This window comes from Gadus chalcogrammus, chromosome 4 (assembly GCF_026213295.1).
Source record: "Gadus chalcogrammus isolate NIFS_2021 chromosome 4, NIFS_Gcha_1.0, whole genome shotgun sequence".
NCBI classification, from domain to species: Eukaryota; Metazoa; Chordata; class Actinopteri; order Gadiformes; family Gadidae; genus Gadus; species Gadus chalcogrammus.
Genome location: NC_079415.1, coordinates 27,488,784 through 27,516,264, shown reverse-complemented (window position 1 = coordinate 27,516,264; position 27,481 = coordinate 27,488,784). Strand labels below are relative to the sequence as shown.

Below are 27,481 nucleotides of genomic sequence, written 5' to 3'. Positions count from 1 at the left end.
GCATGGACACCGCTGCTGCTTCCCGGGCTTAGCCCCGCCCTAGACGATTGTGATTGGTTTTAAAGAAATAAAAACAGGCCCGCCCAGTTTCCCCACGGATAGATGGCTCGAGGTATCGTGGCTCCAGACCATTCTACTTGAGTATTTTGGGTCTGGCTTTGCGAGACTAGCCTAACCCTAACCCTAACGCAGACAAAAGGCTGAAGGAAGCGTTTAATCCCATGAATGGTAGTTAGGGTTAGGGTTAGCCTAACCCTAAACGCAGACAGGGGCTAACCCTAACCCTAACTACCATTCATGGATTAACGCTTAGCCCCCTGTCTGCGTTAGGGTTAGGCTAACCCTAACGCAGACAGGGGGCTAAAGCGTTTAATCCCATGAATGGTAGTTAGGGTTAGGGTTAGCCCTTGTCTGCGTTAGGGTTAGGGTTAGGCTAACCCTAACTACCATTCATGGGATTAAACGCTTCAGCCCCCTGTCTGCGTTAGGGTTAGGGTTAGGCTAGTCTCGCAAAGCCAGACCAAAATACTTCAAGTAGAATGGTCTGGAGCCACGCTACCTCGAGCCATCTATCCGTGGGGAAACTGGGCGGGCCTGTTTTTATTTCTTTAAACCAATCACAATCGTCTAGGGCGGGGCTAAGCCCGGGAAGCAGCAGCGGTGTCCATGCAAAATAGAACATCTTTCTTCCTCAGCAAATGCTGTAAGCAAATCTTTTGCAGTTCTTTGCAATTTTCGACGGAAAGAGCCAAACATGCCAACTTTACAGCGCCGTCAAAGTCCTCTTCAAAACTCGCCATACTGCCTAGTTTCTGAGTTTGAGGGGGAGCAACCGGAAGGGGAGGAGTCGCGGCCAAATCCGACGCTAGGCAATAGACGCTGTCCACTTCCGTTCAGCCAGACTAGGGTTAGGCTAACCCTAACCCTAACGCAGACAAGAGGCTGAAGGAAGCGTTTAATCCCATGAGTGGCTGTTCCTGAGGGTTCTGGGTCCTTCCGGTTGGAACGTTGCTATAGTAGGACTACTTGATACAAGGTGACAACTGAACAGACATTTCAGCTGCAAATACTTATTGACTTGACTGCAACTTAAAAACAGTTACTATTTAAAACAATGCATTTATATTTCGGAATGGGGGCAATACATTTGAAAAGTGGCACACACCTTTTAAAGAATAGCAGAAGGTATGTAAGTAGGAGTACCTGGAGAGCATGCCCAGCGGTGTAACGTTGAGCGAGCCCATCAGCATGGCCAGGGCCATCCCAGGGGCCTCCCTCTCGATCACCTCCCTGGTAGCCTAGGGAAACATTAAGATAAATAAACACAGCCAACAAGCTATTTATAATCGAATAGGCTCACAAATTTCCGTTACATTTCTGGAGACAGAATAATGTGCACATTTATCCAGCCAAAATGACAACCAGAGAGAAAGAGACAGAGACAGAGACAGAGACAGAGAGAGAGTGTGTGTGTGTGTGTGTGTACCTCTGGAGTGACATCTCGCGGTGCAAAACCAGTCCCTCCAGTAGTGAGGATGAGATTTAGCTCCTGCTCGTCGCACCAGTCCAAAAGAATGTCCTACACAAATTTAAACAGTGAAGGATCTGAACAATATCCCAAGTGAACAAAACCTTTATCGAATATAAAAAAAGTACAAAGTAAAAAGTGCAGCAAAAATCACCTGAACCTTCCGATAGGCTATCAGGTGATGTTAAATATTTGCATAGCAATAAGGTTACAAACTCAACAACGTTGTCATAATCACACATGACACAGCTGTCCCACAGTGCTCCAGGGGTCGCCTGGCCAGTTATTGAGTAATAATGGTTCATATTCTAAAGTGCCGTCTTTGAAAACTATGCTTACTGGTTGGAGCAAATTTGAAAACATGCTGTACACGTACTGTAACTCATGCTATTGCTGCTGCTTCATGCATCATTATGAATCTCTTTGACGTGCAACCTCAACACTTGGTTATTTTATCTGTAGGGCCTGATTTTTTTTAAATACTGCAGTTGCAATACTATGTTATTAACAGTGGGTTGTACTGTTCAGTAACTTAAAAATACATTTAAAAAAAAGACACTGGCACGGCTCACAAAAATATATATCGATAAATATATTCAGTGTTTCCCCTAGAATTTTTTTTAGGCCCGGTGGTAAGAGCTGATAGTGTGATTTGTTATAAATATTTCACGGGATGCTAGAGTATTTGTTGGTATTTGTTGGACGGGGGGGGGGGGGGGGAGAGCGATTGTTGACGGGGGGGGGGGGGGGGGGTAAGAGCTATTGTTGACGGGGGGGGGGGGGGGGAGAACAATTGTTGACGGGGGGGGGAAAAAATCAATGATAAAAAAAAATTTTTTATCATGGCCATAGTCTCGTCAATGTGTGGGAAACACTGAACAGTGTTTTTATAAAAACAAAGTTGATTTAATGTAAACTAATTTCATGTACAGGAGCATAAAGCACCAATACATATTGAGATAGCTGGTGGTGAGCTTGGATGGTTATGATATTATGGCTAATAATAATAATAAAAAAAAAATAATTAAAAAAAAATATATATATATATTTTTTTTTCTCTTTTTCATTTTTTTGGCCGGTTGTTGGCCTGGCGGGGGCGCTCGTTGGCCTGGCGGGCCGCCAGGCCTGAACAATGGTAGGGGAAACACTGATATTACATATTTGAATAGAAAAGTACATTTTGGACCCTGTCCAGCCATACACCTCTATAACCTCCGTTACCGTTAAACTATACAGCCTACCACTTTTGGTGTGTTTTGCTCAAGTACTCACCTTAATCTCATCCATCTCATCCGGAACAACCTTGTAGGCCGCAATAACTCCTCCTAACCTGTCGCAGTAGACAGAAGAAGATTTTGGTTTGACGGAATCATGTGCATTCCATGTCTCCATATTTTACAGGAGAAATTATGTCTTATCAGGCAAGAGAACACTAGTACCACGGAGGGGGGATTCAGTATAACCCTCATACACGAGTCCCATTTTGCTGCTAAACTTCAGTATGAAACAAGCTAAATATGTACTGGCATATCCAATACAAAACCCTACTCCTCACCTACAAAGCTCTCCACAACCTAGCCCCCAGTTACCTCTGCGACCTCCTCCAAGAATACACTCCCTCCCGCTCCCACCGCACAACCTCTGCTGGACTACTATGTATCCCCACATCACGACTCATTACAATGGGTGCCCGGTCATTCAGCTGTTCAGCACCCAGGCTCTGGAACTCCCTCCCCGCACACATAAAGACACCAGACACCATTACAACCTTCAAGTCACAACTCAAAACGCACCTGTTCAAACTCGCACACAACGTCTAACTGATCACTGTCTTGATTGTTTGTTTTGTCTTGTATTTGTTTTATTTATTCATTTATCTATTTATTGGGTGTCAAGCAACTATGTTGCGAGACAACCTATTGTTTTTGTACGAATTCCTATTATTATTATTATTATTGGGTGTCAAGCAACTATGTTGCGAGACAACCTATTGTTTTCGTACGAATTATTATTATTATTATTATTATTATTATTTACCTGACATGGGAGTCAATGGCAGCCCATAGAACCGCTTGGTGAAAAGTTGTGAAATTTGGCACACTGGTTTAGGACTGCCCCATTAGCCCATTGAGCGAATCTCAGGTCGCTAGCCCAACAGCTCTAGCGCCACCAACAGGTCAAAGTTGGACATACATTCATGTTCATAACTTTCGACCTATTCGACCAATATTCACAAACCAGGTATCATTTGATTCCTTGAACCAAGCCCAGTTCAACAAACCCTATGACTTCATTGCTCCATGACGTATATTTCCGCCATCTTGGTTTATGTCAAAAACCCTCAAAATGCTACTTCTATCTAGGGCTGTCAAAATTGCTCAAAAATGACATTCGAATGTTCGTTTGGAAAAAAATCACGAATTCGAACTATTCGAATATCTGGTTGCCTATTTTACGCAGTTGCCGTCAATATGTCAATAATGCGACAAAACCATGGTTCAAATTAGTGGGATATATATATCCTATATATAGGGCGGCGGCTTCCTGCTGGGCATTTCCTTACTTTAAAACGAGGGACATCGCGAACAGACGGAGGCTCATTCACAAAGCAGTTAGGCGCTTGTACCGCGGGAGTGTTTTTTCACATTCGAATATTATGAGGGACATCGCGAACAGACAGAGGCTCACTCACAAAGCAGATAGGCTTTGTGTAACCGAGCGTTGGCACTTAGATATTTATATGACAAGAATGACACAAGCGTGGAAGGGAAAATAGTCTCGTTTACTTAGTACCTATCAGAAGTCACCCAGTCACAGCGTGAGAGCTGGAATACCTATATCCAAGTACGGAAACCCCGAGGGGATAAAATACATTCGCTCTTCACAATACTAGTCTGTTACACTTGTACCGCGGGAGTGTTTTTTCACATTCGAATATTATGAGGGACATCGCGAACAGACAGAGGCTCATTCACAAAGCAGATAGAGGCGCTTGTACTGCGGGAGTGTTTTTTCACATTCGAATATTAATTTTCACGTTCGAATTCGCGTTTTTGGATACATTTCGAACGAATATTCGAACTTTGAATATTCGTTGACAGCCCTACTTCTATCACAAATCTTGTCCAATCATCTCGAAACTTGGCACACATGATCTTCTGGCCATGCCTGATACAAAACATCGAATAGATTTGTCAAATTCAAAACCGTTTGCCCGCTACAGCCAATCAAATTTGGCGGCATAGCCGCCAAACCGGATGTAAGCCCATATCTCAGCAGCGCTTTGACATATCAAAACCAACCTAGGTATATAGACCCATGACCCCATAAAGGTTACACTGAATGAATTTAGTGACCTTTGACCTCTAGGGGGCGCTGTTATTAATGTCGATGTGTTTTGACTCCTCTCTCTTCACATGAGTACATTTCAAACGTATTATTAATGTCTGGTGATACTATCAGACCTCCCCGTATGGCTAGCACATTATTTCTTGCAGAAATATCCGCGACAGCCAATGATATTCGACCGCGAAGCCGCCAAACCGGAAACACGCCAATATCTCTGCAGCCCTTTGACATATCATAACCAAACTTGATATATAGACCCATAACATCATCCTGGGGACACTCAATGAATTTGGTGACCATTGACCTCTAGAGGGCGCTATAATTAATGAAGACGTGTTTTAACTCCCCTCTCTTCACATGAGTACATTTCAAGCTTATTTTCAATGTCGGATGATACTGTCGGACCTCCCCATGTCGCCTATGAATTATTTCTCATTGCAACATCAGAACTTGGCCGCCATGTTGAAAGTTGTCAAAATCAGTTTTAAATTTCCACAGGCCACAAATTATGTACAATCTTCATGAAACTTGGCAAATATGATCTTCAGACCAAGTTGAACAAATGCATTAAACAGCTTTCTCAAATTCAAAACCGTTTGGCCGTGACAGCCAATCAAACTTGACGTTGCTCATTAATGGGTAGACACTGCACTCGTGTGGCGCTCATTAATGGGTAGACACTGCACTCGTGTGGCGACAAGCGGTACTTAATGTATAATGCAACAATGACTATATTTACCATTCCGCCCACTTAAAATATAAACTGCAATTCCCACTGGATCAGATGCTTCACGAACCACCTCCAGAAGGGATGCTTGTTTACATGGTGTCTCTTTTAGGGATATTGTTCCGAATACCCCTATGTATTTGTGACATTTGTTCTGTCAGGCAGACTGCATTGCGCCCTTACCTCTAGGTGGGGTCCTTTTTCCCATTTACTCATCCCACCGGCTGTCGGTATTGCCGATTTCTGAGGCGGTCGTCATGTAGCCCCCTGGCCAAATGCGTCCATCCGGCAGAATTAGCCTACCGAGTCCGATTATGCTTGACACCCACATTGCTGCTCGCAGCTATATTTATTGGGTGTCAAGCAACTATGTTGCGAGACAACCTATTGTTATTGTACGAATTCTTATTATTGGGTGTCAAGCAACTATGTTGCGAGACAACCTATTGTTATTGTACGAATTCTTATTGGGTGTCAAGCAACTATGTTGCGAGACAACCTATTGTTATTGTACGAATTCTTATTATTATTGGGTGTCAAGCAACTATGTTGCGAGACAACCTATTGTTATTGTACGAATTCTTATTATTATTATTATTATTATGCTGCCATTGGAGTCAATGGCAGCCCATAGAACCGCTTGGCGAAAAGTTGTGAAATTTGGCACACTTGTTCAGGACTGCCCCATTAGCCCATTAAGCCAATCTAAGGTCGCTAGCCCAACAGCTCTAGCGCCACCAACAGGTCAAAGTTGGGCATGCATTCATGTTCATAACTTTTGACCTATTCGACCAATTTTCACAAACCAGGTATCATTGGATTCCTTGAACCAAGCCCAGTTCAACAAACCCTATGACGTCATTGCGCCATGACGTAAATGTCCGCCATCTTGGTTTATGTCAAAAACCTTCAAAATGCTACTCCTATCACAAATCTTGTCCAATCATCTTGAAACTTGGCACACATGATCTTCTGGCCATCCTTGATGAAAAACATCGAATAGATTTGTCAAATTCAAAACCGTTTGCCCGCTAAAGCCAATCAAATTTGGCGGCGAAGCCGCCAAACAGGAAGTGAGCCGATTTCTCAGCATCCCTTTGACATATCATAACCAGACTTGGTATATAGACCCATGGCCTCATAAAGGTGACACTGATTTAATTTGGTGACCTTTGACCTGTAGGGGGCGCTGTTATTAATGTCCATGTGTTTTGACCTCTTTCTCTTCACATGAGTACATTTACAACTTATTTTCAATGTCTGGTGATACTATCAGACCTCCCCGTATAGCTAGTATATTATAACTTGCACAAATATCCGCGACAGCCAATGATATTCAACCGCGAAGCCGCCAAACTGGAAAAACGCCAATATCTCAGTATCCCTTGGACAAATCATAACCAAACTTGATACATAGACCCATAACATCATTATGGGGACACTCAATGAATTTGGTGACCATTGACCTCTAGGGGGCGCTATAATTAATGAAGACGTGTTTTAACTCCTCTCTCTTCACATGAGTACATTTCAAACTTATTATCAATGTTTAATGATACTGTCAGACCTCCCCATATATCTTGTAAATTATTTTGTTGATATTGTTCCGAATACCCCTATGTATTTGTGACATTTGTTCTGTCAGGCAGACTGCATTGCCCCCTTACCTCTAGGTGGGGTCCTTTTCCCATTTACTCATCCCACCGGCTGTCGGTATTGCCGATTTCCGAGGCGGTCGTCATGTAGCCCCCTGGCCGATTGCGTCCATCCGGCAGAATAAGCCTACCGAGTCCGATTATGCTTGACACCCACATTGCTGCTCGCAGCTATATTTATTATTATTATTATGCTGCCATTGGAGTCAATGGTAGCCCATAGAACCGCTTGGCGAAAAGTTGTGAAATTTGGCACACTGGTTCAAGACAGCCCCATTAGCCCATTAAGCCAATCTCAGGTCGCTAGCCCAACAGCTCTAGCGCCACCAACAGGTCAAAGTTGGGCATGCATTCATGTTCATAACTTTCGACCTATTCGACCAATATTCACAAACCAGGTATCATTGGATTCCTTGAACCAAGCCCAGTTCAACACACCCTATGACGTCATTGTGCCATGACGTATATTTCCGCCATCTTGGTTTATGTCAAAAACCTTCAAAATGCTACTTCTATCACAAATCTTGTCCAATCATCTCGAATCTTGGCACACATGATCTTCTGGCCATGCTTGATAAAAAACATCGAATAGATTTGTCAAATTCAAAACCGTTTGTCCGCTAAAGCCAATCAAATTTAACCGCCAAGTTGCCAAACCGGAAGTAAGCCCATATCTCAGAAGCCCTTTGACCAATCATAACCAACCTTGGTAGAGAGACCCATGACCGCATCACGGTGACACTGAATGAATTTGGTGACCCTTGACCTCTAGGTGGCGCTGTTATTAATGTCGATGTGTTTTGACTCCTCTCTCTTCACATGAGTACATTTAAAACTTATTTTCAATGTCTGGTGATACTATCAGACCTCCCCATATAGCTCATATATTACGTCTTGCAGAAATATCCGCGACAGCCAATGATATTCGAGCGCGAAGCCGGAAAACCGGAAACACGCCAATATCTCTGCAGCCCTTTGACATATCATAACCAAACTTGATACATTGACCCATAAAATAATCATGGGGACACTCAAAGAATTTGGTGACCATTGACCGCTAGGGGGCGCTATAATTAATGAAGACGTGTTTTAACTCCTCTCTCTTCACATGAGTACATTTCAAACTTATTTTCAATGTCTGATGATACTGTCAGACCTACTCATATAGCTTATAAATTATTTCTCATTGCAACATCAGAACTTGGCCGCCATGTTGAAAGTTGTCAAAATCAGTTGTAAATTCCCACAGGCCACAAATTATGTCCAATCTTCATGAAACTCTGCATATATGATCTTCAGACCAAGCTGAACTAATGTGTTAAACAGCTTTCTCAAATTCAAAACCGTTTGGCCGTGACAGGCAATCAAACTTGACGGCGCTCATTAATGGGTAGACACTGCACTCGTGTGGCGATAAGCGGTACTTAATGTATAATGCAACAATGACTATATTTACCATTCCGCCCACTTAAAATATAAACTGCAATTCCCACTGGATCAGATGCTTCATGAACCACCTCCAGAAGGGATGCTTGTTTACATGGTGTCTCTTTTAGGGATATTGTTCCGAATACCCCTATGTATTTGTGACATTTGTTCTGTCAGGCAGACTGCATTGCGCCCTTACCTCTAGGTGGGGTCCTTTTTCCCATTTACTCATCCCACCGGCTGTCGGTATTGCCGATTTCCGAGGCGGTCGTCATGTAGCCCCCTGGCCAATTGCGTCCATCCGGCAGAATTAGCCTACCGAGTCCGATTATGCTTGACACCCACATTGCTGCTCGCAGCTATATTTATTGGGTGTCAAGCAACTATGTTGCGAGACAACCTATTGTTATTGTACGAATTCTTATTATTATTATTATGCTGCCATTGGAGTCAATGGCAGCCCATAGAACCGCTTGGCGAAAAGTTGTGAAATTTGGCACACTTGTTCAGGACAGCCCCATTAGCCCATTAAGCCAATCTCAGGTCGCTAGCCCAACAGCTCTAGCGCCACCAACAGGTCAAAGTTGGACATGCATTCATGTTCATAACTTTCGACCCATTCGACCAATATTCACAAACCAGGTATCATTTGATTCCTTGAACCAAGCCCAGTTCAACAAACCCTATGACGTCATTGCGCCATGACGTATATTTCCGCCATCTTGGTTTATGTCAAAAACCATCAAAATGCTACTTCTATCACAAATCTTGTCCAATCATCTCGAAACTTGGCACACATGATCTTCTGGCCATCCTTGATGAAAAACATCGAATAGATTTGTCAAATTCAAAACTCTTTGCCCGCTTAAGCCAATCAAATTTGGCGGCGAAGCCGCTAAACAGGAAGTGAGCCGATTTCTCAGCATCCCTTAGAAATATCATAACCAGACTTGGTATATAGACCCATGGCCTCATAAAGGTGACACTGATTGAATGTGGTGACCTTTGACCTCTAGGTGGCGCTGTTATTAATGTCGAAGTGTTTTGACTCCTCTCTCTTCACATGAGTACATTTCAAACTTATTTTCAATGTCTGGTGATACTATCAGACCTCCCCGTATAGCTAGTATATTATAACTTGCACAAATATCCGCGACAGCCAATGATATTCAACCGCGAAGCCGCCAAACTGGAAAAACGCCAATATCTCAGCATCCCTTGGACAAATCATAACCAAACTTAAGAGATAGACCCATAACATCATTATGGGGACACTCTATGAATTTGGTGACCATTGACCTCTAGGGGGCGCTATAATTAATGAAGACGTGTTTTAACTCCTCTCTCTTCACATGAGTACATTTCAAACTTATTTTCAATGTTTAATGATACTGTCAGACCTCCCCATATATCTTGTAAATTATTTTGTTGATATTGTTCCGAATACCCCTATGTATTTGTGACATTTGTTCTGTCAGGCAGACTGCATTGCGCCCTTACCTCTAGGTGGGGTCCTTTTCCCATTTACTCATCCCACCGGCTGTCGGTATTGCCGATTTCCGAGGCGGTCGTCATGTAGCCCCCTGGCCGATTGCGTCCATCCGGCAGAATAAGCCTACTGAGTCCGATTATGCTTGACACCCACATTGCTGCTCGCAGCTATATTTGGGTGTCAAGCAACTATGTTGCGAGACAACCTATTGTTTTTGTATGAATTCCTATTATTATTATTATCCTTCAGTGGGAGTCAATGGCAGCCCATAGAACCGCTTGGCGAAAAGTTGTGAAATTTGGCACACTGGTTCAAGACAGCCCCATTAGCCCATTAACCCAATCTCAGGTCGCTAGCCCCACAGCTCTAGCGCCACCAATAGGTCAAAGTTGGACATGCATTCATGTTCATAACTTTCGACCTATTCGACCAATTTTCACAAACCAGGTATCATTGGATTCCTTGAACCAAGCCCAGTTCAACACACCCTATGACGTCATTGCGCCATGACGTTTATGTCTGCCATCTTGGTTTATGTCAAAAACCCTCAAAATGCTACTTCTATCACAAATCTTGTCCAATCATCTCGAAACTTGGCACCCATGATCTTCTGGCCATGCTTGATACAAAACATCTAATAGATTTGTCAAATTCAAAACCGTTTGCCCGCTACAGCCAATCAAATTTGGCGGCGTAGCCGCCAAACCGGATGTAAGCCCATATCTCAGCAGCCCTTTGACATATCATAACCAACCTTGGTAAATAGACCCATGACCCCATAAAGGTTACACTGAATGAATTTGGTGACCTTTGACCTCTAGGGGGCGCTGTTATTAATGTCGATGTGTTTTGACTCCTCTCTCTTCACATGAGTACATTTCAAACTTATTATTAATGTCTGGTGATACTATCAGACCTCCCCGTATGGCTAGCATATTATATATTGCAAAAATATCCGCGACGGCCAATGATATTCGAGCGCGAAGCCGCCAAACCGGAAACACGCCAATATCTCAGCAGCCCTTTGACATATCATAACCAAACTTGATAGATAGACCCATAACATCATCATGGGGACACTCTATGAATTTGGTGACCATTGACCTCTAGGGGGCGCTATAATTAATGAAGACGTGTTTTAACTCCTCTCTCTTCACATGAGTACATTTCAAACTTATTTTCAATGTTTAATGATACTGTCAGACCTCCCCATATATCTTGTAAATTATTTTGTTGATATTGTTCCGAATACCCCTATGTATTTGTGACATTTGTTCTGTCAGGCAGACTGCATTGCGCCCTTACCTCTAGGTGGGGTCCTTTTCCCATTTACTCATCCCACCGGCTGTCGGTATTGCCGATTTCCGAGGCGGTCGTCATGTAGCCCCCTGGCCGATTGCGTCCATCCGGCAGAATAAGCCTACTGAGTCCGATTATGCTTGACACCCACATTGCTGCTCGCAGCTATATTTGGGTGTCAAGCAACTATGTTGCGAGACAACCTATTGTTTTTGTATGAATTCCTATTATTATTATTATCCTTCAGTGGGAGTCAATGGCAGCCCATAGAACCGCTTGGCGAAAAGTTGTGAAATTTGGCACACTGGTTCAAGACAGCCCCATTAGCCCATTAACCCAATCTCAGGTCGCTAGCCCCACAGCTCTAGCGCCACCAATAGGTCAAAGTTGGACATGCATTCATGTTCATAACTTTCGACCTATTCGACCAATTTTCACAAACCAGGTATCATTGGATTCCTTGAACCAAGCCCAGTTCAACACACCCTATGACGTCATTGCGCCATGACGTTTATGTCTGCCATCTTGGTTTATGTCAAAAACCCTCAAAATGCTACTTCTATCACAAATCTTGTCCAATCATCTCGAAACTTGGCACCCATGATCTTCTGGCCATGCTTGATACAAAACATCTAATAGATTTGTCAAATTCAAAACCGTTTGCCCGCTACAGCCAATCAAATTTGGCGGCGTAGCCGCCAAACCGGATGTAAGCCCATATCTCAGCAGCCCTTTGACATATCATAACCAACCTTGGTAAATAGACCCATGACCCCATAAAGGTTACACTGAATGAATTTGGTGACCTTTGACCTCTAGGGGGCGCTGTTATTAATGTCGATGTGTTTTGACTCCTCTCTCTTCACATGAGTACATTTCAAACTTATTATTAATGTCTGGTGATACTATCAGACCTCCCCGTATGGCTAGCATATTATATATTGCAAAAATATCCGCGACGGCCAATGATATTCGAGCGCGAAGCCGCCAAACCGGAAACACGCCAATATCTCAGCAGCCCTTTGACATATCATAACCAAACTTGATAGATAGACCCATAACATCATCATGGGGACACTCAATGAATTTGGTGACCATTGACCTCTAGGGGGCGCTATAATTAATGAAGACGTGTTTTAACTCCTCTCTCTTCACATGAGTACATTTCAAACTTATTATTAATGTCTGGTGATACTATCAGACCTCCCTGAATGGCTAGCATATTATTTATTGCAGAAATATCCGCGACAGCCAATGATATTCGACCGCGAAGCCGCCAAACTGGAAACACGGCAATATCTCAGCAGCCCTTTGACATATCATAACCAAACTTGATACATAGACCCATAACATCATCATGGGGACACTCAATGAATTTGGTGACCATTGACCTCTAGGAGGCGCTATCATTAATGAAGACGTGTTTTAACTCCTCTCTCTTCACATGAGTACATTTCAAGCTTATTTTCAATGTCGGATGATACTGTCAGACCTCCCCATATCGCCTATGAATTATTTCTCATGGCAACATCAGAACCTGGCCACCATGTTGAAAGTTGACAAAATCAGTTGCAAATTTCCACAGGCCACAAATTACGTCCAATCTTCATGAAACTTGGCAAATATGATCTTCAGACCAAGTTGAACAAATTTATTAAACAGCTTTCTCAAATTCAAAACCGTTTGGCCGTGACAGCCAGTCAAACTTGACGTTGCTCATTAATGGGTAGACACTGCACTCGTGTGGCGCTCATTAATGGGTAGACACTGCACTCGTGTGGCGACAAGCGGTACATAATGTATGATGCAACAATGACTATATTCATCATTCCGCCCACCTACAATATAAACCGCAATTCCCACTGGATAAGATGCTTCACGAACAACCTCCAGAACGGATGCTTGTTTACATTGTGTCTCTTTTAGGGATATTGTTCCGAATACCCCTATGTATTTGTGACATTTGTTCTGTCAGGCAGACTGCATTGCGCCCTTACCTCTAGGTGGGGTCCATTTCCCATTTACTCATCCCACCGGCTGTCGGTATTGCCGATTTCCGAGGCGGTCGTCATGTAGCCCCCTGGCCGATTGCGTCCATCCGGCAGAATTAGCCTACCGAGTCCGATTATGCTTGACACCCACATTGCTGCTCGCAGCTATATTTATTATTATTATTATTATTATTATTATGCTGCCATTGGAGTCAATGGCAGCCCATAGAACCGCTTGGAGAAAAGTTGTGAAATTTGGCACACTTGTTCAGGACTGCCCCATTAGCCCATTAAGCCAATCTCAGGTCGCTAGCCCAACAGCTCTAGCGCCACCAACAGGTCAAAGTTGGGCATGCATTCATGTTCATAACTTTCGACCTATTCGACCAATTTTCACAAACCAGGTATCATTGGATTCCTTGAACCAAGCCCAGTTCAACACACCCTATGACGTCATTGCGCCATGACGTATATGTCCGCCATCTTGGTTCATGTCAAAAACCCTCAAAATGCTACTTCTATCACAAATCTTGTCCAATCATCTCGAAACTTGGTACACATGATCTTCTGGGCATGCTTGATACAAAACATCGAATAGATTTGTCAAATTCAAAACCGTTTGCCCGCTACAGCCAATCAAATTTGGCGAAGTAGCCGCCAAACCGGATGTAAGCCCATATCTCAGCAGCCCTTTGACGCATCATAACCAACCTTAGTACATAGACCCATGGCCCCATAAAGGTTACACTGAATGAATTTGGTGATATTTGAACTCTAGGGGGCGCTGTTATTAATGTCGATGTGTTTTGACTCCTCTCTCTTCACATGAGTACATTTAGAACTTATTTTCAATGTCTGGTGATACTATTAGACCTTCCCGTATAGCTAGTATATTATTTCTTGCAGAAATATCCGCGACAGCCAATGATATTCGACCGCGAAGCCGCCAAACCGGAAACACGCCAATATCTCAGCAGCCCTTTGACATATCATAACCAAACTTGATACATAGACCCATAACATCATCATGGGGACATTCAATGAATTTGGTGAGCATTGACCTGTAGGGGGCGCTATAATTAATGAAGACGTGTTTTAACTCCTCTCTCTTCACTTGAGTACATTTCAAACTTATTTTTAATGTCTGAGGATACTGCCAGACCTCCTTATATAGCTTATGAATTACTTCTCATTGCAACATCAGAACTGGGCCACCATGTTGAAAGTTGTCAAAATCAGTTGTAAATTTCCACAGGCCACAAATTATGTCCAATATTCATGAAACTTGGCAAATATGATCTTTAGACCAAGCTGAACAAACGTATCAAACAGCTTTCCCAAATTCAAAACCGTTTGGCCGTGACAGCCAATCAAACTTGACGGCGCTCATTAATGGGTAGACACTGCACTCGTGTGGCGATAAGCGGTACTTAATGTATAATGCAACAATGACTATATTTACCATTCCGCCCACTTAAAATATAAACTGCAATTCCCACTGGATTAGATGTTTCACGAACTACCTCCAGAACGGATGCTTGTTTACATTGTGTCTCTTTTAGGGATATTCTTCCGAATACCCCTATGTATTTGTGACATTTGTTCTGTCAGGCAGACTGCATTGCGCCCTTACCTCTAGGTGGGGTCCTTTTCCCATTTACTCATCCCACCGGCTGTCGGTATTGCCGATTTCCGAGACGGTCGTCATGTAGCCCCCTGGCCGATTACGTCCGTCCGGCAGAATTAGCTTACCGAGTCCCATTATGCTTGACACCCACATTGCTGCTCGCAGCTATATTTGGGTGTCAAGCAACTATGTTGCGAGACAACCTATTGTTATTGTACGAATTCTTATTATTATTATTATGCTGCCATTGGAGTCAATGGTAGCCCATAGAACCGCTTGGCGAAAAGTTATGAAATTTGGCACACTGGTTCAGGACAGCCCCATTAGCCCATTAAGCCAATCTCAGGTCGCTAGCCCAACAGCTCTAGCGCCACCAACAGGTCAAAGTTGGGCATGCATTCATGTTCATAACTTTCGACCTATTCGACCAATAATCACAAACCAGGTATCATTGGATTCCTTGAACCAAGCCCAGTTCAACACACCCTATGACGTCATTGTGCCATGACGTATATTTCCGCCATCTTGGTTTATGTCAAAAACCTTCAAAATGCTACTTCTATCACAAATCTTGTCCAATCATCTCGAAACTTGGCACACATGATCTTCTGGCCATGCTTGATAAAAAACATCGAATAGATTTGTCAAATTCAAAACCGTTTGTCCGCTAAAGCCAATCAAATTTAACCGCCAAGTTGCCAAACCGGAAGTAAGCCCATATCTCAGAAGCCCTTTGACCTATCATAACCAACCTTGGTAGAGAGACCCATGACCGCATCACGGTGACACTGAATGAATTTGGTGACCCTTGACCTCTAGGTGGCGCTGTTATTAATGTCGATGTGTTTTGACTCCTCTCTCTTCACATGAGTACATTTAAAACTTATTTTCAATGTCTGGTGATACTATCAGACCTCCCCATATAGCTCATATATTACGTCTTGCAGAAATATCCGCGACAGCCAATGATATTCGAGCGCGAAGCCGGAAAACCGGAAACACGCCAATATCTCTGCAGCCCTTTGACATATCATAACCAAACTTGATACATTGACCCATAACATAATCATGGGGACACTCAAAGAATTTGGTGACCATTGACCGCTAGGGGGCGCTATAATTAATGAAGACGTGTTTTAACTCCTCTCTCTTCACATGAGTACATTTCAAACTTATTTTCAATGTCTGATGATACTGTCAGACCTACTCATATAGCTTATAAATTATTTCTCATTGCAACATCAGAACTTGGCCGCCATGTTGAAAGTTGTCAAAATCAGTTGTAAATTCCCACAGGCCACAAATTATGTCCAATCTTCATGAAACTCTGCATATATGATCTTCAGACCAAGCTGAACTAATGTGTTAAACAGCTTTCTCAAATTCAAAACCGTTTGGCCGTGACAGGCAATCAAACTTGACGGCGCTCATTAATGGGTAGACACTGCACTCGTGTGGCGATAAGCGGTACTTAATGTATAATGCAACAATGACTATATTTACCATTCCGCCCACTTAAAATATAAACTGCAATTCCCACTGGATCAGATGCTTCACGAACCACCTCCAGAAGGGATGCTTGTTTACATGGTGTCTCTTTTAGGGATATTGTTCCGAATACCCCTATGTATTTGTGACATTTGTTCTGTCAGGCAGACTGCATTGCGCCCTTACCTCTAGGTGGGGTCCTTTTTCCCATTTACTCATCCCACCGGCTGTCGGTATTGCCGATTTCCGAGGCGGTCGTCATGTAGCCCCCAGGCCAATTGCGTCCATCCGGCAGAATTAGCCTACCGAGTCCGATTATGCTTGACACCCACATTGCTGCTCGCAGCTATATTTATTATTATCCTTCAATGGGAGTCAATGGCAGCCCTTAGAACCGCTTGGCGAAAAGTTGTGAAATTTGGCACACTGGTTCAAGACAGCCCCATTAGCCCATTAACCCAATCTCAGGTCGCTAGCCCAAAAGCTCTAGCGCCACCAACAGGTCAAAGTTGGACATGCATTCATGTTCATAACTTTTGACCCATTCGACCAATATTCACAAACCAGGTATCATTGGATTCCTTGAACCAAGCCCAGTTCAACACACCCTATGACGTCATTGCGCCATGAGGTATATTTCCGCCATCTTGGTTTATGTAAAAAACCATCCAAATGCTACTTCTATCACAAATCTTGTCCAAACATCTCGAAACTTGGCAAACATGATCTCCCGGCCATGCTTGATAAAAAACATTGAATAGATTTTTCAAATTCAAAACCATTTGCCCGCTAAAGTCAATCAAATTTGGCGGCTAAGCCGCCAAACCGGATGTAAGCCCATATCTCAGCAGCCCTTTGACATATCATAACCAACCTTGGTAGGTAGACCTATGACCCCATAAAGGTGACACTAAATGAATTTGGTGACCTTTGACCTCTAGGGGGCGCCGTTATTAATGTCGATGTGTTTTGACTCCTCTCTCTTCACATGAGTACATTTCAAACTTATTATTAATGTCTGGTGATACTATCAGACCTCCCCGTATGGCTAGCACATTATTTCTTGCAGAAATATCCGCGACAGCCAATGATATTCGACCGCGAAGCCGCCAAACCGGAAACACGCCAATATCTCTGCAGCCCTTTGACATATCATAACCAAACTTGATACATTGACCCATAACATAATCATGGGGACACTCAAAGAATGTGGTGACCATTGACCGCTAGGGGGCGCTATAATTAATGAAGACGTGTTTTAACTCCTCTCTCTTCACATGAGTACATTTCAAACTTATTTTCAATGTCTGATGATACTGTCGGACCTCCCCATATCGCCTATGAATTATTTCTCATTGCAACATCAGAACTTGGCCGCCATGTTGAAAGTTGAAAAAAATCAGTTTTAAATTTCCGAAGGCCACAAATTATGTCCAATCTTCATGAAACTTGGCAAATATGATCTTCAGACCAAGTTGAACAAATGCATTAAACAGCTTTCTCAAATTCAAAACCGTTTGGCCGTGACAGCCAATCAAACTTGACGTTGCTCATTAATGGGTAGACACTGCACTCGTGTGGCGCTCATTAATGGGTAGACACTGCACTCGTGTGGCGACAAGCGGTACTTGATGTATAATGCAACAATGACTATATTTACCATTCCGCCCACCTACTATATAAACTGCAATTCCCACTGGATTAGATGCTTCACGAACCACCTCCAGAACGGATGCTTGTTTACATTGTGTCTCTTTTGGGGATATTGTTCCGAATACCCCTATGTATTTGTGACATTTGTTCTGTCAGGCAGACTGTATTGCGCCCTTACCTCTAGGTGGGGTCATTTTCCCACATAATGCTCATCCCACCGGCTGTCGGTATTGCCGATTACCGAGACGGTCGTCATGTAGCCCCCTGGCCGATTACGTCCGCCCGGCAGAATTAGCTTACCGAGTCCCATTATGCTTGACACCCACATTGCTGCTCGCAGCTATATTTATTATTATTATGCTGCCATTGGAGTCAATGGCAGCCCATAGAACCGATTGGCGAAAAGTTGTGAAATTTGGCACACTTGTTCAGGACAGCCCCATTAGCCCATTAAGCCAATCTCAGGTCGCTAGCCCAACAGCTCTAGCGCCACCAATAGGTCAAAGTTGGACATGCATTCATGTTCCTAACTTTCGACATATTCGACCAATTTTCAAAAACCAGGTATCATTGGATTCATTGAACCAAGCCCAGTTCAACACACCCTATGACGTCATTGCGCCATGACGTATATGTCCGCCATCTTGGTTTATGTCAAAAACCTTCAAAATGCTACTCCTATCACAAATCTTGTCCAATCATTTCGAAACTTGGCAGACATGATCTTCTGGCCATCCTTGATGAAAAACATCGAATAGATTTGTCAAATTCAAAACCGTTTGCCCGCTAAAGCCAATAAAATTTGGCGGTGAAGCCGTTAATCAGGAAGTGAGCCGATTTCTCAGCATCCCTTTGACATATCATAACCAGACTTGGTATATAGACCCATAGCCTCATAAAGGTGACACTGATTGAATTTGGTGAGCTTTGACCTGTAGGGGGCGCTGATATTAATGTAGATGTGTTTTGACTCCTCTCACTTCACATGAGTATATTTAAAACTTATTTTCAATGTCTGGTGATACTAGCAGACCTCCTTATATAGCTTATAAATTATTTCTCATTGCAACATCAGAACTTGGCCGCCATGTTGAAAGTTGTCAAAATCAGTTGAAAATTTCCACAGGCCACAAATTATATCCAATCTTCATGAAATTTGGCATATATGATCGTCAGACCAAGCTGAACAAATGTATCAAACCGCTTTCTCAGATTCAAAACCGTTTGGCCGTGACAGCCAATCAAACTTGACGGCGCTCATTAATGGGTAGACACTGCATTCGTGTGGTGACAAGCGGTACTTAATGTATAATGCAACAATGACTATATTTACCATTCCGCCCACGTACAATATAAACTGCAATTCCCACTGGATTAGATGCTTCACGAACCACCTCCAGAACGGATGCTTGTTTACATTGTGTCTCTTTTAGGGATATTGTTCCGAATACCCCTATGTATTTGTGACATTTGTTCTGCCAGGCAGACTGTATTGCGCCCTTACCTCTAGGTGGGGTCCTTTTCCCATTTACTCATCCCACCGGCTGTCGGTATTGCCGATTTCCGAGACGGTCGTCATGTAGCCCCCTTGCCGATTACGTCCATCCGGCAGAATTAGCCTGCCGAGTCCGATTATGCTTGACACCCACATTGCTGCTCGCAGCTATATTTATTATTATTTTTCCACAATGTCTTATTTTTAAACGATTTATGATAACTTTATGCACTGTAAGGTGACCTTGGGTGTCTTGAAAGGCGCCCTTTAAATTAAATGTATTATTATTATTATTATTATTATATGCCACTTTTCCACCGACAGTACAAGCTCAACTCGCCCCGTCTTTTCTTTTGATCACCAAATTCTGGTACCTGGTACCTTGTTCTTGTTCAGTCTCACCTCCGGAGAAGTTCCAAGAGAGCTGCTCTGATACTTTTATGTGATGATAACAGGCTGCTGGTCACTTCCGAGCCTGACACTTGACATCCAGCATCTTTAAATACTAGAATCAGCATTCAGTCAGCAATAGTGATTGAATATTAAACATGGCAGGATCAGCACACAAGAACACGCCGTGGACCTTGACAGAGGTGGAGCATTCCAGTGTGTAGCCCTGTCTGTTTTTGTGTCGTGTGGATAAGTACGTCACTGCAGCTTTGCGCGTTGAAGAGGCATTTTATTCTAGATGGAAACACGACGTGCATGGAGCCAAACCAAGTCATTCCATGCTAAGTCGTGGCGAGTTGAGCTGGTACTGCAAGTCGAAGAGAGGCAATATTGAGGGTTTTCCAAGTTGCAAGCTCAATCAGGTTCAATGTGTTCCACAAATTGTCGATTGCAGAAGCTAACCATAAAGCCGGACGCATATATATATGGAAGTAAATCTATGCCATCGGATTTTGAAAAATAAAAAGCCATTGAACTCTAAGCACTGAATATTTATGCATTGAAATAACGTATATGGATTTTGGAATAGTGTTGGCTCTGCGTGCTCGTTGCGCTATTGTTATGCCACCACAGAGGGATATCAACCGTTTTGCTCCAACAACTTAACGTGCATCCGGTGTCACAACAAGAATAACGCAAATCCGAATGATCGATGACGATACAAACGTTAAGTTTTAAGCTGGGGCATGTTTCCACACGTGAACGACTTCAGCTTCTCTCCCCATAAAAAGCTACAGTCAGGGCTTAATGACGTCGATTTAACTTTGAGCATTTCCTATTATAGGCTACTGTGTAAAATGCTGTTTAGAATTAACATTTGCATCAATAAAGAAAGATCCAGGGAGTGACGCTCTTATTCCCGCTCTCCTTGCTTGACCACAATCTAGCATCTAGGATCGATTGCTCTTCCTTGGTTCCCGTATATTAACACTGAATTTTCCAAAATTGAATTTTGCAGCTGAATTTGGCATGTTGAATTTGGGGAGGTTGAATGTGGTTGAATATTTGATTTTGAATTTTTTAACATTGAAAAATAAAGCTGAATATGATTTATTGAGTTCAATTCAGAGCATGAAGTCGTTCACGCGCGGAAACATGCCCCAGCTTAAAACTTAACGTTTGTATCGTCATCGATCACTCGGATTGGCGGTATTCTTTTTGTGACACCGGATGCACGTTAACGGTTGAGATGCCTCTGTGGTGGCATAACCTAAGTTTTTTTATGTTTATTTATTTATTTATTTTTTCCCCAATGTCTTGTTTTTTTTTAAACGATTTATGATGACCTTATGCTCTGTAAGGTGACCTTGGGTGTCTTGAAAGGCGCCTCTAAATTAAATGTATTATTATTATTATTATTATTATTATAACAACAGCGCAACAAGCACGCAGAGCCAACACTATTCCAAAATCCAGATACGTTAATTCAATGCATAAATATTCAGTGCTTAGAATTCAATGGCTTCTTATTTTCAAAAACCAATGGGAAAGATTTACTTCCATATTTTTGAGGCCCATCATGACATAGAAGAATATATACAACCATTCAGACATAAAAAAAAAACACAAGCTTTTATGTTCCAATACATTCTAGTAACAATGTTTGTAAGGATGGTTTAAAACTATTTGTTTTATCATGATTGGGTTATCTATAAAAGGAGAGAGTTCATTATTGATTTCTAAAATATAAAAATTGACAAACACTTAAGTGAAGCCTGGTTAAAATGACCACGTTTGATAAATCTCAAATTGCACATGTTTTCTGTCGTTGAAATATTTTGATAGTTTTCTAAATTAATTTGTCGAGAACTCAAATTGTGGATATTACTTCAACTGCTGATCCCGATTACATATCATGCGTCCCTAAACTTTTGGACAGTGTGCAAAAACAAACCAATACTACAACCTTGAAAACAGTGAACACAAAATATTGACAAAGTTGGGAACCTTGACCCATCCTTGCTCATGAAATGCCCAAACTTTTTGTGAATGCTCCTCTATCCCGATAATAAAGAGCCCTATCCTTTCCCCAAGTAACCCCATACATAATAAAGAGCACTTTCCTTCGCCAGAGGGGTATTCCATCAAAGTCGCTAATGAAAGCGGTACTTAGTTGATTAAGCCTGGTTAGAACTAATGCCAACTTCCATTTGAGGCTAAAGCCATTCCATCAACGTAGTTCAACCATGCCTTTGCTTAGGTTAGTTCAAGCCAGACTAATGTTATCTTGGATAAAGCGCGCTCAGAAGATATGTAACCAGCCCAGAACCTTGAATGTTGAATCATGGATCAAATGTCCGAAAAGGACAGAGCAGAATTATTTTTCCAGCGGCGAACAGATGCTGCTTGTTGAGGTCTATGAGGAATTCAAGCATACAATTACTCAAAAAGGGAACACCGTAACCATCAATAAAGACAGGGAGGCCGCCGTGTAATAAAATCGCTGATCTTTTGAATGCATAAGTAGTATTAAGCGTAACATATTTAAATTGAATATTGACCGTAGATTTGTTATCAGGAAGATAATCTTGCGGTAACGTGTCGGACTTGCACCTGGTTGTCCGGGGTTCAATCCCCACCTAATCAGTAATTTAGGAAGGATTACTGGAGAAATCAAACAACTTTTCATGCCTTTTATTTTCCATTTCTTTGAAAATTCTAAATTGACTGACCATAGTATTTAACTCAACAGAGGTGATCTCGGCTGTCTGCCGAGAAACTCAACTGAATGGAATTTATGTGGCTGACAATTTCCCATGCAGCAGTGTCTCTGTCATTGTGACAAAGGCTTCGCTATCAGTAAAATTAATATCATTAACTTTATCATGGGTTTTTGCAAGTTAGATTTGGGTTCTAGGGAAATTGTAAGACATATTTATTATATAAAAAGTCAATTGTTAGGCCTAATTTCTCTGATAAAAAGGGAATAACAAAAATAAGACAACGCCAAGAATTCAATGACGCACTCAGGACGCAAACTCGGGTCGCCCGTACTACATGGCTAATGCTAGACTACTCCCCCAACTGCTTGTTTCCGATACATTTGTCTAAAAATGTGTTGAGAATATATCCTGGATAACAATAGATAGCAATTCATTCAATTATTTTATTTGCATCATTTAATATTGGCCCTTAGTGAAAATACAGGCTGTTTGTACTTCATTTAAATTTATGACAAAATCGTACGGACTAGGCATGGCGGAACCTTCTGATGGTACACTTGTTTCCGACAGATGGACTTCTCTGAAACACTGATCCAGTAAGCCTGACAGTTAGCCTGGTACCGACCAGGTTAGTTTGGTCTGATAAATTGCCATGGTTACTTAGCGGAGATTCCCTTAAATCACGTTAAGTGGAACGCAACTCTATCTGAAAGTTACGAGGCTAAGCGAAATAAGCCCGGCTTTGCCTTTAGCTTGGTTGATGGAATACCCCCCCGGTAACCTCCACTATCCCGATAATACAGAGCTCTCTCTTTCCCCAGGTAGCATAAGCTAATTTGTCAATATATTGCTCAGTGGTGTTGCATATAATCAGTCCAAAAAAACTAAAAGATTAAACCATATTACAATGTTCAGCCATTTAAATAATACATGCCTACCACTGCAGAGAAAATGATGGATTTGTCTTACAGGGATCTATGCTTTCCCAGAGTACTTTTGATTCTTGATTTCCTATATTAATCCCTTATGTCTCTCCATAACGGTGTCCACTTGGTGAGGGTGGGTAGGTATTGACTCACAGTGAAGGGTCATGGACCAGATCCTTGAGGTTGACGCCACTCCTGTCCTCTGCCAAGTTCCTAAAGCAACTGTCGCTGACTGGAATATAAAGACACAACAAAAATAAAGAAAAGGAGAATCTTGAGGCAATACTGTCGCACCCTTTATCGAGCAGTGCAATGTTGATTGATTTGCAATGCTATCGCATAAATTCAGAAGTAAATACAGTTTTTGATAAGATTATCAATCATAGTCAACTAGACAATAAAAGAGAAGCACTTGTGAAGAGGCAACGCTCTTTAGTACATTAATGGACCTCTTCTTTTTTTTTTCATTCTTCTAGGGTTACCCTTCCAATGATGACAGTTTGACAGTTTTGTTTTGACAGTTTTTTGACTGATGTTTTTTTATTGTATGCATGTAATGTTCATTACATACAATAAAATATTATGTATATTCATATTCTATTAATAAGTTAAAGACAATCAAAAAGTTATTCATGTAGGAGAGAAAATGTTGTTAAACTTTAAGCTGTTGCTGTAACATGGACGTAAACAAACAGTTGTCTAAAAGATATGACGATAGTTTGATACACAGTAAATCATATTGGCAAAAATAAAATGCATTGATAATGCCATTTTCTTTTCATCCTCCTTTACAACAATTACTCTATGCTGACTAACTCCAAAACTAGTTCTAAAATTGCTTTGCTGCTTTGTGGTTAAACATACCAACAAACGCAATCTAACATATATAATTTTTGTCTTGCATTTCTCAAGAGATGAGCGCACATATAACATTTTGCAAACATTCATTAATCATGTTTAATTGTATCACGCATGTTCTCTCTTATGGAGTTATCAACCTCAAATGCCATTCTACCATTGCAATGCTCATTTAATTAGTAGGAGGGAAGAACATGTTTATTAGTACTCAACTAGGCTGTAAAAGTATCTAGTAGATCATAATAATCCAAATAGATGAAAATAGAAACAACCACAGCCTCTAAAACAACCACAGGCTGTTGTAACGACCAGCGGCCGTTGTAACGACCAGCGGCCGTTGTAACGACCAGCGGCCGTTGTAACGACCACAGGCCGTTGTAACGACCACAGGCCGTTGTAACGACCACAGGCCGTTATAACGACCACAGGCCGTTATAACAACCACAGGCCGTTATAACAACAGCTTCTATAACGACCATCGGCTGCATAACATTCAAAACATGGATGAAGAAACTCAGGAGACCGAGGGAGCAAGAAAGGGAGCAAAAGAGAATGTATTTAAGTATGTCTACATGAATAATAGCGATTCACTTCGTGAAATATTTGAAAGGTTGGATATTAGTGACTATGGTTACAATGTTGGAGTAGATAAAGATACAATATGATGTTCATTGTAAATTTTGTTCCTTGAAAAGACAAACAAATATTATTTTTATTTCCTATAATCTATACTATCTGGTCCACAGTGTGTGAAAAGATGACATGGTAGATTGTGATGGGTGGATACTGTTGTTTATCATGTGTTGAAGCTGATGGTCTGGGAGCTTCTTATGGGTCCATTGTTGTTTATCATGTGTTGAAGCCCGAACCAAACAATAAACCCATGACAAATGTTCCAGCCAGCTGTATCTGAGACGCCCCCTTACCCCTCACCTCCCGACATTGAGCCATCCCTGCCATAATGGTGTCTGACTCCCAGGCCATGCACTCCGTCAACCTCTACACAACCTCATGGATGAACCATAGCCTAACATAATCTACTCACTGTTAGTGAAGAAACCTGATAGGGAGGACTCATCATTTATCATTCAACAAATAAACTCCATATTGTGTTACCATTGGTCTGCCACATCACAGCACCATGGACCTAATGTTGGGTACAAAACAACTAAATGGTTCAGAAGATCTAACCAGATTTATCAGATGTAGAGGATGGATCAGATCTAGACCAGATGTAGCAGATGTGGGGGAGGATTATAAAGCAGATGCAGCAGATGTGGAGGATGATTATAAAACAGATGTAGAAGATGTGGAGGAGGATCATAAACCAGATGTAGCAGATTTCAAGCAGGATAGATCAGATCTAAACCAGATGTAGCAGATGTGGAGGATTGATGGATCAGATCTTGTTAGTCTTTTATGTTGTACTTGTTTTAATGTTCATTGTAGCACTTTGAGGTCAGTAAGTTGATGTAAAGTGCGTTATAAATAAAATGTATTATTATTATTATCTAAACCAGATTTACCAGATGTAGAGGAGGATGGATCAGATCTAAACCAGATGTAGCAGATGTGGAGAAGGACTACAGACCAGATGTAGCAGATGTGGAGGAGGACTACAAACCAGATGAAGCAGATGTGGATCAGATCATACCATATGTAGCAGATGTGGAGGAATACATGAATAATGCAGCTGGTGTAGGGTAGCGCTAACGCTGACTGGGCTATCACTGTTACTGTTACTGTTAATTTGGGGGTTAAAAAGACTAAATCCATCGGTAATCGATGCAAATATGACACATAAATATATAAGGTTGCAGTTCAACGGGTTTTGAAAGGTGCATACTATAGTAGTATACCGTTCACTGGCTGGACACTGGTTCTGATTAAATGTTCAACCCAGTGAAGGCAGCATAGTAACGACAACCGGCCATTAACGGGATAGCATGCTAAGGCTCACGTAGATTAGCATGATGGCTAACGTTAGCTCTGCAGCAGAGACAGCTCGTAGCATCGTGACAGTCGAAAGAAAAGCCTGAAAACATAAGAGATGTCAGTCCAGAAAACGTTTCCCTTACCCGTCAGAATCCCGACTCGGATCTGGTGGTCGTGGTTGGTGAGGACCATCCCGTCCGCCGCCATGTTTACACCAACCTCTGTACTGCTAGCTCCACTAGCTACATAGAGCTAGCGTGCGGAGAGGACGGGCTATAGCTACTGCTCTGTGGACCCGCTGCTGCTGCTGCTGCTGCACCTCTGGAATATAAAAGACATTTAGGAGGAGGGGGCTGGGGAGGGAGTGCACGCGCACCGCTTGTGTGTGCACACGCGCACAGCTCTTGTGCACGTATGACTACTAAATAAGAAGAGCAGGGAATTAAAAGGAAATCCAGATGCAATTAGTGAAAGGCAGGCAGATGATCGGAATATATAGAATCTCACATGACAATGACAATATGTCGTATAGGTTCAACACCTGACGGTAAAGAGAGAATGGGATCAGTACAATCCTATCATTCCTCTCAAATGATAAGATTGTATGTTTTTGGTCAAATAGTTGTGTGTGTTAATTGTCATTTCCATGTTGCCCACAGAAGAGGTGGTTAATAGGATGCTACATGATTAGTGGTGACGTCAGGCTATCCCCATACCAGTCACTTCACATCAACCGATAAATATTTGTTAATATATAACCCCAATTCAGATGTCAGAAATGAGTTGCTGGGGGCTATCATGGGAATATCAGCATGCTGTGCATCTTTAGATATCAGCTAAAGTCAGGTCTGTTGGAGATCCACACATCGTCTATTGCAGAAGCTTCAGCCGGATGCATGTTTGAGGCCCATCGTGACA

At 42.2% G+C, this 27,481-nt stretch overlaps 1 protein-coding gene across 1 annotated transcript; it reads right to left on the bottom strand.

The window, feature by feature from the left end:
* Nucleotides 1-450: 450 nt before the first annotated feature.
* On the bottom strand, nt 451-26,894 carry LOC130380267 (gephyrin-like). Its single transcript, XM_056587415.1, has 5 exons — nt 26,707-26,894; nt 23,924-24,002; nt 2,801-2,858; nt 1,487-1,579; nt 451-1,298 (listed from the first exon to the last, which is right to left on the bottom strand). Exons 1-5 carry the CDS (start codon nt 26,768-26,770, stop codon nt 1,107-1,109), a joined length of 486 nt encoding a protein of 161 aa, XP_056443390.1. The 5' UTR covers nt 26,771-26,894; the 3' UTR covers nt 451-1,106.
* Between the last annotated feature and the right edge of the window lie 587 nt (nt 26,895-27,481).

Excerpts from the sequence above, each read along its gene's own strand:
- LOC130380267 (XM_056587415.1), bottom strand. The coding sequence starts at position 26,770 with ATGGCGGCGGACGGGATGGTCCTCACCAACCACGACCACCAGATCCGA. Across the intron at positions 24,003-26,706 it reads CCGAGTCGGGATTCTGACGG|TCAGCGACAGTTGCTTTAGG; the intron begins GTAAGGGAAACG and ends TTTATATTCCAG. Across the intron at positions 1,580-2,800 it reads ATGAGATGGATGAGATTAAG|GACATTCTTTTGGACTGGTG; the intron begins GTGAGTACTTGA and ends AAATTTGTGTAG.